At 30.8% G+C, this 11886-nt stretch overlaps 1 protein-coding gene across 16 annotated transcripts; it reads right to left on the bottom strand.

The window, feature by feature from the left end:
• Positions 1 to 3050: 3050 nt before the first annotated feature.
• On the bottom strand, positions 3051 to 11460 carry LOC107902050 (E3 ubiquitin-protein ligase MARCHF8). Of its 16 annotated transcripts, none has more exons than XM_016828309.2 (8): positions 11214 to 11446; positions 10235 to 10545; positions 10020 to 10105; positions 9417 to 9563; positions 5971 to 6073; positions 4592 to 4704; positions 4064 to 4188; positions 3051 to 3401 (listed from the first exon to the last, which is right to left on the bottom strand). In XM_016828309.2, the coding sequence occupies exons 2-7, from the start codon at positions 10455 to 10457 to the stop codon at positions 4096 to 4098; spliced, it is 765 nt and encodes a 254-aa protein (XP_016683798.1). In that variant the 5' UTR covers positions 10458 to 10545; positions 11214 to 11446; the 3' UTR covers positions 3051 to 3401; positions 4064 to 4095. The 16 variants fall into 16 exon arrangements, 14 of the variants coding, with proteins under 14 accessions (XP_016683798.1, XP_040951245.1, XP_040951247.1 ...); XM_041095311.1 differs by having other exon boundaries at positions 11207 to 11429; XR_005914519.1 differs by lacking the exon at positions 3051 to 3401 and adding an exon at positions 3471 to 3961 and having other exon boundaries at positions 4064 to 4242.
• Positions 11461 to 11886: the final 426 nt, after the last annotated feature.

The raw sequence follows: 11886 nt of genomic DNA, 5'->3' as shown, positions 1-11886 counted from the left end.
AATCAAATCAAATCTAGTATATCAAATACCTTGAATGCAAGAACTTGGATTAGATTGAAACATTGATGTCTTATCTGCCAACTGTCCATGTTTACCTTGGTTGTTAATATTTTATTGTAGTTAGCTATTTTAGCTATTGTTTAATAGGGATTGTGATGGATTTTCATTATATTAGCAAGTTTCAAAAAATTTATACAATTAAAATAATTGTATAGGTTGATGTATTGATTATTGAGAGAACTTATCTATTCAAGTGAGGAACATTATTTGTGAGAGTGCATTTGTGATTGTAAAACATTTGTGTTGTGATTTTACAAATTAAGTTTTTAGGTGAAGAATTTAGTGGTTAAAGATCTATTCTTTGAGGTACAAGAGTGTGGATTCTTCATTGGAGTGTGTTAGAATTATGATCGCTAACTATAACTTGTGTTTGTTTGAAGATATTGAATTCTTCTCATTGTGCTAGGCTTCATAGGCGTAAGAAAACCGAACTTTGTACAGAAGCTTTGTTGTCATTTGTTTTCTTTGTGCATGTCGTAGTGCTTTTTTAAGTGTCCACTTTCGCAATCACTTCTGCTCATACTTTGCTTGTTACTCAGCAACTATTTTAGGTCAACAATAATCATTTTCGATTGTCATAAAATATGTAATTTCAATCTATATCATATGATCTTAGCAGCAAACTGCAAATATAACAAAATATTTAATGAAAAATATGTATTATCTATTTATTCTCAAGTAAAATTAATAAAAAAAATTATGAAATAAAATGCAATAAAAATATCAAAATCTTTATAAAAACAATCAAAATTTCATTTTCTTTTGATGGTGATCCAAATTGATTTGAAATTTCTAAAAACAAATTGGCTAATTGTTCTTTTAGCTTTTGCACGTAGGTTGGTTTGGTTTGTGAAAAAAATTGAAAAACATGTTTGTTAAATAGAAATAAAAAAACATTTTTAATAATGAAAACGTGAAAAGATGTTTGGTAATTATTTTTTCTAATAAAAATAAAATAAAAAAATTTACATTTATATGGATTTGAGCCAGGATAACATATTTAATATTAAAAAATTATTAAAAAAAATAAATATTTTTGCATTTATATAGATTTGAACTAGAGTCAATCATTTAATGTTAAAAACTCTTATTTTCATCATTTTCACTTTGACAAAGTACTTTTAGTGAAAACAAAAAAAACAATTTATATTTTTTCCTTAATTTTCATTTTCCAAAAATTATTTTTAAAAATTCCAACTAAAAATTATTTGTCTATTGAAACCAAATGCAACCTAATTTTTCTTATCCCATGAATTTTAGGTTAGATAATGTTATTAACAATAAAAGTATCCAGATTTTATATTCAATAAATGTTATTAACAATAACAATAGTTAGTTTAAAAATGTTATTAACAATAAAAAATTAAAAATAAACTATATAATAATTAATTTCTTCAACTCAAATTACTTTTTATGGTTATAGGTTAATCAATTTAAATTTATTTTATTTTATTTCAAAAATTATTTCTGATAATTTTTTATTTTATAATAATTTAAATCAATTAAATAATTTGTTATATTTTATTTTAAAATTAAAAACTAAATAATTAATCGGTTTTAGTAATTAAACTGAAAAAATTAGAATAAAAAATACAACTAACTTGAATCTAAAATAATCCTAGTCAAAATATCCATGTATAAAATTAAATCCAAATGACTAAACATGAAATAATCGTAACCTAAAAAGATCTTACCCTCAAATTCAAACCCAAACCTAACTTTAAACCAAAATGACCAACTCAAAACTCATAACCCGAAAAAACCCAAAAAATCAAATTGATTTAGTCTAGATTGATCGACCCAAAACCAATTCGGCATGCCTAATTGACAAGTCTATGTGAAAGAGAAATTACATTACTAATATGCATATTAAAATGGTGTGACTATCAATTACATCTTCAAGATAACATTATTTTCCTCAGGTAAAATATATCTATGTTAATAATAAATTTTTTATTAAGTTTGTATCACGAATTAATTGAAAATCTGTTTAATTGATAACTTATAAGTGTAAAAGGTAAATCATAGTCTAGAAAACTATCTATTAATTTTATATATATTCTAAAAAAAGTTCATAAAAAAATAACATTCACCTAGTGTTTTTTAAAAAGAATTATTCTAGAATTAGATTGTGTTATTTTTGACGTTTTACTTAAATTTAATTTTTAACATAATATAATATTAAAATTGGAATGATTATGGATCTTTATGTAATATGAAAGTATGTATTTAATTATTTATGATTTTAAATTTATATTAATGACACAATCTTTGATTTAAATTGTGTTACAAACTAACCAAATATCAATTTAAATATAAATTTATTAAAATACCCCTAATTAATAATGAAAGAACAAATAAACTATAGTTACATTACTAAATTCGCTAAAGATAGCTACTATATTATTGTTTTTTTAGAAGAAAAGGAAGACAATTCTAAAATTTAAAATAAAAATCACATTTTATAAAAGTCGCCCACTAATAAAAAAATTTAAAAAGCAAATCAAGTTCTTAAAAATCACAATTCACATCAAAGTTTTCATCTAACTATTTTACAAGTAGGTTGTTTTTATAAAAATTTTACTTAAATTTAATTTTTTAAAATATAATATAAATATTGAAATTGGAGTGATTATAGATCTCAATGTAATTTAAAAGTATATATATTTAAATATTTCTAAAATTTTATTTTTAGTGCTGTAATTATCACACGCATATGGCACGTGTCTAGTAACGAATCAAAGCAATTCAGAAGCAACAGATTAAATAAGGTTATCGATATAGATCACCTACATAATTTGAAGGAACAGCCAGTCTCGTGTGTTGTTCATTTTGAGCCAAAAAGAAACCCATAAATTTATTCATGCATCAACAGATATCTTCTCCGTTCCTCGCGGAAAAACTGCTGATCTTTTCTTACCTCCCTTGCTTGCAATTTCATTATCATGAATATTTTAAAATTTAAATTATTTATATTTTACCATATCTGATAATATTATAATACATTTCTTATTAAAGTCGAGAACTGTTTAGAGCACAAACCTAGAGCTTCCCAATCCCCAACCTACCGTTACACCCTTAAATTTTTTGTTTTTATTATTAATCTTTCTAAAAGAAAATTCGAAGGAAAGACCTAACCTTTTTTTTTTTCATTTATTGTTTATTTTTATAGTACAATTTCAGTAATCCTCTCTTTCGTACTCAAACCTTTAACAATTTAGCCATTCAAACTCCAAAATCATGTAACGACCTGATTTAGATAAATATTAAAGAATTTAGCCATTTTAGTAACTCTCAAAGACCAAAAAACAAAAGAGTTTCATTCAGCACCTCTCAAAAATCTGTAAAAAGAAACAAAAGTAAAGGTATGAAGAACATAAAAAGGTAAATTTCTCAGTGAAACCAATAACTAATGCACAAACAAACAAGCACTGACCATATTAGGTATTCAAAGGACAAACCAGGTTGATGGAAATGCCCAGTACACAAACTCAATTCAATATAGAGCACACAGCAATTTCTCTAACTTCCTGATTCAATGCTTGTGAGATCTTAAATTACTACGAAACATGACACTGAATCAAATAGGGGGGAACTAAGAGAATGACTGGTGAAACTATACTATGTAAGATACGTGTGAATGGTTCATCTGATACCAAGAAAAAAAAGGAGGACAACCATGTCAGAAATAGCATGAAGTCTATTCTCAGCTGTCCCCATGACACAAAAGGCACATAAATATTTCAAAATATTAATAGGACCTGCAACTAGTGCCTATGCGCATTTGTTTTGCATTGCATGTTTATAAGAACATAATGGAAACCTTATGGCCGCAGGACAGGGAACTGAACCTTTGGTGTGCTGTGCACCCTTGGCCAACATCCTCGAAACAAATGTCAACCTCCATAAGAGAGTGACACCTTAAGAATGCATTTACGAAAAATGGCTATGAACAAGAGTTATAGTAATGGGAATTCATTAGTATAATGTTACAATTGCTCACCAGGAAAACAAATGAAATGCGCAGCTACCAAATTAATAGAGACCCAACATTCTTAGCTCTGTCACATGGCTGGGATCTAGTTCTGGGGTGTTCTTATTATCTTCTCGGTCTTCAACGACATATTCCTGACATTATGCTCATCAGGGTACGTGATATGCTAAATATATCCTGCTTTGACACTAATAAACAAAGCTAGACAATATATTACAATCTTGGGTTGACCAGACAGAATAAAATAATAAATATACACCATCGTTACCAAGATGATAATACGAATAAACAGAATATCTTAGCTAAACTAGTTCATGGATGCTCCTATATTGCAATACTAAAATATAATTTAGCTCTGCATAATGAAACGAACTGCACAAAACTTTGTTATAAAATACGTTGATGAATGCAACACTAAAGATTCAATAGCACACTGAAGTGTTAAATGAAACCAGCATTTTAGTTTTACCTCAGATCTGAAACATATCAAAACAAACACCAAAACCAGGATTTTCTAATCAAATTTTTACGACATACCTTTGTTAATTCCTGTTTTGCAAGAACATGATAATGCCGCTCGTTGATCCTCTGGCCACATATAATAGCAATGAAGAAACCATAGAGTAAACCCACCAAAACAATTGCTAAAACTGCACATCAAAACAAAATACCATACACTATAAAAATATTTGTTTTGATAGTATCACAGGAAGATGGTAAACTTGGCATGCTGACCACTCGTGCAATCTTCAAGCAAGTCATAAGGAGTAGAATCGTCAATTATTGAACTACAATGGCTTATTGGTACAATAATATTATAAACAAAGCTAGCCACAAGTAATAACAGAAATGCCCTGATCTAAACAACTAAATTAATAGATTTAGGTTTGGTTGGGTTGGGTTGCTTGGATCCAATATTTAGAAATATCATACTATTTTCTTTATTCTCTGCCCACTAGTTTTATCTATAAAGTATTTCCTCACACCTTAAATTGGATGCTTTTGCCATAATAAATTTCTTTTTCATTTTACCAAAGCACCCTTCACCCTTTCAAAAAACCACCAAGTTCATTTTAGCAACAAAACAACATTTATCCTCAGGATTTCAGTAAAAGAACTATGTCAGAGAGCGCAGTCAGTTATCCTGAAGTTTGATACAGTTAAAGAAGTTACATGTTCACTATTACTTTCTTACGGTTTCAGCTCAAAATGGCATATTGGTTTTATCTTTTCCCAATTCTTGAATGCAACCATAAATTTAACAGTACGCCTGCATGATACACTAGTATGCTTTCTTGCTGCATAAATACAAGTGCAATATTTTCCATGCTATAATTCCAATCTGTCATAGTAGTAAAAGTAACCTTGACAGTTAAATAAGATTAAAGTTACATAATAAAAGTGTGAAGACATAAAATTGCTTTCCTTGTTGAGACTTCCAGCAATTTATGTTGGCTGGAAAATGGAATAGTGATTTTTTCTACTCCAAACACTTATTTACATCTGATTTAATAAATTTCATTTAACTTTAATTCTGACTAATTTGAAAATGGACTAAAGCAAGCTTAATTTTTTTATTTTATTTGAACCCAAAATAGAAGAGGGGAAAAATGAAGTTTTAAAGCAGCATAATCCCTAAAAAGTAGAAACTGTGCTTAATGCTGCAAAATCAACTGTGCAAATATTTACAATATACAGAGTGGAAGGAAAAAAATGAAGCATCATAAACACTGAATGGGAAATTCAATGATTATGAAATTTTGCATTTCAAGCAGTTTTACAAATTCAACAAAAGTTTGAACCAAAAAATATCAAGGTATTCGAAACAAGTGGAACAGCACAAAGCTTGTATGTCAGTATGTTTTGTGCCTAAGAGCCTTTATCATAATCACAGAGAGAGAGAGAGAAAGCAGTACCTGCCATAGTATAGAACCCATAAGGATGTTCATCATAACCAAACATTTCTCTTAGTTCCTCCCCATAAAACTTGTAGACCAGCACCCCTAAAAATGCCACAATCTGTTCAAAGCAAGGTTTCAATTTGCATGATATGTTTATTGTAACACGGAACGACCCTCATAATTGATCCAAGTAATCATATTGAATCAGTACACAGATGCAAGAAAAACATCCTAGATGTAAATGTAGGAATCAAGAGCAGTGAATTGAGTTTCAACAAGTTAGAGATTCAGCTCGAATTTACGCAGCAGAAATAGTTATTATATTTTCACAGAAGGTGTTGACCCACAGAACTCCAATGAAACTATGTTACTTACAACTCTTTATTTTTCCTAACCAGTAGCATCAAATGAATGGTGGACACTTCAAAATATACAAGGGCTCGAAGATATTTTTATTTCATTAAAAGAGATGGACATTTTGGAATAGAACAAATACCCACATCTTACACTTGAACCCAGTTTTGAGCAACAAAGCAAAAAACAAAAGACTTGCAGAAATTGCTGTCGGATGCACACTAGAAGAATGATGGAAGAATATCGCAGCATGACTAGACACAATGTTGTTTCCAGAGGTTTGACTTTGAAGTAAAAGGGTGGATAAATTACATAACTATTAGCTAATACATGGATTCTAGCCTAGACCAAGGTCTTCAGATTAGCACGTTTGGTCAATGGTTTCGAAGGTTTAAGGAATAATTTGGAGTTTAACAGTCTAGGAAAGAAAAGGTAAAGGCTAGACTTGAAGGCATAAAATGATCATGCAAACAAGAAGCTCATGGTCGTAGTATCCAATGTGAAGGCAAACAAAATAAGAACAAAATGAAAGAGATGAAATGATGTGGTTTAGGGGGAAAACAGAAGCAAATCATTAGAATTAGGGCCGAACAAACAAGTAACAAAGAAGATATCTAGTACTTAATAAATAAATCTGAAATAATAAAATATTATCAAAATAATTAAAAGCTCCTGTGTCATTCTCCCCGGCTTAGAAAACTTTCACAACTTAATCTTTCTTCCTTTCTAAACTAGTAATTCCCCGTTTCAAATGACCTCCTCTGTCAATCTTCTTGCCCTTTTCTCAGCCATATGCAACTCCTCGTTATGAAGTTTCAGTTCATCTTGAAGCTTGTGCAATGACTCATATAATGTTATAGCCATGTTCCCTTTGGCATTGCTCTCTAACCTAACTTCCATCATATTCTTCTCTAATAGAGAAGTCTGAAGAGAAACACAAATTTCTTCCCCCTGTTTAGTTTCAAATTGGAATATGTGAAGATCACCAGCAACTTGCATCTTGGAAAATACAGCAGTAGTGCTGCCAAATTGCATTAAGTTTCTTAATTCAGATGATTGTAAATACTCCTTAGGAATAGGACGAAAAAAGTAAACCCTGCGTTTGTTGATACCCAAAATTATCCATCCATGTATTAGTCCAATTGGATCATCAATTTAGTGAACACAGAAAAAAATTGAACTCCTATAAGGAAGTGTCCTCAATAGTAGAAATTGTTTTCTGGCATCATCTTTTGTAAGATATTCATGTTCCATTAAATAATAATGAGAAAAGGAGTATCCAATTCCCACTCTCGCCTTGCTCAAGTAATCTTAATTTTGTCTAGGAGAGTATTCCATTCAGTGCACAATTCAGGGCTACCAATGAATCAGATTTCAGCCAAGATCTGTAACATAGACAATTTCATAGCATCATCTCTTCTAGCAGGGTAATAACCCACAATTTAATCATGTTGTAATTGAAAAAAGGCACGAACTTTGGATCCTTTACAGCCATGTCTTAGAACATGATTAAATATGCTTCTTTCAAATATGCTTTTGCAGCATAATACTTCCTCTTACTTCAATCCTTAGCAGCTTTGACTTCCACCAGTGGGTCACCAATATATTTATTATCATCTAACACAGTGTATTCCTCATTCCCGAGATCAACAGATTTGGAACTAGTTACAACTTTATGACATTCAAACAAATAATTGTTGTCCGGATGCCAAGGGAAATAATCATGCAAAATTATTAACAAAAAGTCCTCATTCTTGCATCTTTCATGAATTTCATCCACTAGCAATTGATTCACACTATTAAAATTTAGGTCTTGAACCAATTGTCTGAGTAACATGCTAGTGGTGTGAACTAAGAGCCATGTCTTAGAAGAGCACTTTGACTCTAGGCCAATTTGATAACCAATTGATTCAACAAGACTCCCTTTTCTAAGGGTATTCTAGCACAACCTGTTACTCTAGAAACAACTTGAACCTGATTTTCAGCAATGACTTTACGAAACATAGCTTTGACATTGAATGCAAGCAGTTTTTCTTCGAAAGACTACATCACCTTCACACTGTTAAATGCCTTCAAACTTTCAAGGTCTTTCTTGAATTCAGCAATGAGTTTTCTCTCGGCAGAATCAGATTTGATTGTAAAAACTAGATCAGTTATTTTTACTCCATCAACATCAGACCTTGTGTCCTTTGAGATAGCCAAGAGATTTCCAATTTGCCTCCAATCCTCACCTTCTTTTGAGAAGGTGGCTATCATTCTATGAACAACCAAAGACACTCCTTAAACAAGATACACACCAATTTCTTTACATTTTTCTGGATACACATTATAAAAAGGATCTAATAGATCGTAATCTTGTTCTTTCACATGCAGCATATCATGAAAATCAACAACATTATGTCAAATTGGTTGTGGGCCCCTTCCAGAATCTCCATTGGGATTTCCACTTGTTCCTGCCCAAACTAGAATAAATTGAACACGATAATTCTTCAATTGTGTGTCGTATCGCAGCCACTTCTATTCTTGACCCTGGTTTCCTCTTCCTCAACCTCTAAGACATCCAACTGTAGCTTAAAATCAAAGTTTTTAACAATAATCTTCTTTCAATTGGAAAGTTACAAAATGTGCATGCGTTATGCATAAAAGTTTTTCATACACACACACCTAGCTGAATTCCCCTAATGCCAATAGGACTCAACTTACAAGTTACTACAGTTGTAAATTATCAATATTGCAACTATAAACTAACTACATTAACATGTAATGACTAGATAACCTAATTCCATTCCCTCAAAAATGAAGAGGCTAACAAAATCACTGAGTTACAGTAAGTCTAGAATCACAACCTAAGTATCCTTGAATAAGATAATTGATGAAAATTTAATAAACAAGCAGTAGAGTAACTTTATCAACATGGTTTCAGACTCAGGGTCCAGCAAATAAAGACCAAACAAGTTTTAGTTTACACTAATCATAGATTTCATTCTTTGGATCTTTGTTCTCTTAAACATCTGGCAGTAGCATGTAACCATATAAAAATATTCCAATTTCATCACATTTCAAGGAAAGTGTCGGGAAAGTAAAATGGCATGGGATATCAATCATACCAGCTGAACAATTACAAAGATGAATGCGTGGTCCCTAGCAACAAGGAACTGGAATTTTAATCTCAACCACCACCGATCAGGTGGGACATTTGCACGTAAGATGAACAATGCCCTGCACTCTGTACAGTGAGCAAATGCAAAGCCCTCCTATAGATACAAAATAAAGTACAATAAATAGTATTAGTTATCAAATCAAAAATAAAATTTACTGCATAAAGATAGTAAAATGTATATTTATTTTAGCTACATGTGCAAAAAGTAGATCGACTCATAGGTATTCAATATTCAATATTGTAAGGAGTATTTTAAACAACCTAAGCAGATATAAGTTGCAAATTCAAGTTCTTTCAGCAAGACAATTTGATATCAAAGTAAGGCTGGATACAAAATTATATTGTGTAAAATAAAGAATAATGTTTATACTAGACACTGTAATTCTCAGATTGTGCAACGTAAACAAGCCAAATGCGAGACTCAAATTGTGAGTGTGCCAAACTTCCCTTAATGGTCATTTTAAACATGAATATCCCATAGCTACAGTAATTTCCAATACTAATTTTCTATTCAGGTTCAAGAGAAGACAGCAAAGAAACAAGCATTAACCTTAGTTGACCTCCAGTTATCAAGACAGGATCTATGGACATACTTCTGAGTGCCCCTGCAGTGGCAAGGTGCAATTAAGTCATCCCCTGAAAATAAGTAACCATTTGCCTCAGCATAAGTTATCTTCAGTTTTCTCAGGTAAAAGGAAACCCCACCATTCCAAAATGGTTATAGGAAACTTATTAAAGAGAAATATGCATTTAAGTGGTAAGCACCTTCATTATCAAGGCATATACGGCATTGTGGGTGGTCGGCATTCACCAGATGGCTGGTTTCATCAACATTAATTTCTTCCAAATCTTCACTAACAACAATACAATCCCCTCCAACAGCTGCAATTTCACATTCTTCAGATGTTTGTGAAATATCGGGCTGGCATAAGATAGGCTCTCTTTCTGAAATATCTTCTTTTCGACTATCATTTGATACTAATTGCATCGCTAACAATACTGAATCTCTACAATAATGTTAAGATCATAGCCCGAGCAATGGTTCTTACTGCACATTTCAGTAAAAGCTGAGGAACCTGAAAAATATGGAAAAACAAAGTTACTCTAATCTATAAACAAAACTTGCATGAGAAAATTAAGGTCTACCAATACTCTGAATGCGGATGACACCACCAAATATGAGGCAATCAGCATTCTAAATTGCTTTCAACACTTTCAATACATTTCAAAACTAAACTAACTAGGAACTAAACAACAAGCTATTTCAAAGCCATATATATACATATATAAACTGCAATAAATTAGCCAGATTTTTTTATATGGATTTGAATCAATGAGAAATTCCATATCAGCAGACATCAATCAAATAGAGATATTGAAAAGATTCTATATTTTCTCTCTCTTCCCTAGTAAATCTCCTGATTCTTTTAATTCTTCTTCCTACCATACCCCTCAACCAAGAATCTTTGCATAAAAAATATCAACCAAAAAAAAAAAGAGGAGAATATATAACCAAAAACCATACGGTGCACGAGAATAAAGTCTTAACGAGTTCAATTATGAAAAGGAAGAACTTTCAGAAAAACTACTGAAATCAAGAAAGGCCCTAGTTGCCAATTGATGAGAATATAAAAAACAACCGAAGCTCTTCCAAGATTTGTGAAGACAGAAAAAACAAAGGCAAATTAATGAATTTTAGGAATTCAACGTGTTTGGAGTTAAAATTGAAGGGCAAACCTCAAACCTGACATTTAAATGTTTTGAGGATCTTCAACATTGATATTCATATGCATTTGGGTGATTACTTTTTACAGTTCAATTTCCAGATAAAGTCAATCAAATTCTAGAAAGGAGAAGAAAACAGAGACGGAAGAATGGACGGGGCAGAACCTTGGAGGAACACAACAGACCAAAATGAATTGATAAGAAAGAGAAGAAAAATAAACAGCTAAAATTAGATTTTTTGTTTCTTGGTTATAACTAAAAATAGATTTTATCTATTATTTCAGATTTAATTAATTATTAATTAATGATTACAAAATTTAACATTGATAAAGTTACCATGTAGTTTAGAAACTAAGGGGACAAACGATTCTTTCCTCCACGTTAGCAAAATTGCATCATCGTTAGATAAAATAAATTTCATTCTTTGAATTTGTTTTTTAATTATAATAGAATGGCAAATCACTAACAACAACCATACTAATGCAACTCAAATTCAGCCCATAATTAGAGTAAGGAACATCCTAAACATCATGTCAACTTATGGAATTTTTTGAAATTTTTTTAAAAATTTGTTAGAATAACACAAAATAATTAAATGAAATAATAATTATTATTTTAGTAATTATAATTTCTTGTAATTACAAAAATCTATAATTTACTTATTTAGTTGATAAACTGTAATCATGTTAGAT

Source organism: Gossypium hirsutum, chromosome D06 (genome assembly GCF_007990345.1).
Source record: "Gossypium hirsutum isolate 1008001.06 chromosome D06, Gossypium_hirsutum_v2.1, whole genome shotgun sequence".
Classification (NCBI taxonomy): Eukaryota; Viridiplantae; Streptophyta; class Magnoliopsida; order Malvales; family Malvaceae; genus Gossypium; species Gossypium hirsutum.
Note: the sequence above shows the minus strand (reverse complement) of the source record. Positions and strands in the feature narration are given on the sequence as shown.

Bases quoted from the DNA above. Each gene is read 5' to 3' on its own strand.
- LOC107902050 (XM_041095313.1), bottom strand. From the start codon at position 10,457: ATGCAATTAGTATCAAATGATAGTCGAAAAGAAGATATTTCAGAAAGA. The intron at 6,074-9,416 runs GTATGATTGATA...TGCTTTGAACAG, and splicing joins TCTTTGTAATTGTTCAGCTG to ATTGTGGCATTTTTAGGGGT. The intron at 4,189-4,591 runs GTATGTCGTAAA...GCATAATGTCAG, and splicing joins CAAAACAGGAATTAACAAAG to GAATATGTCGTTGAAGACCG.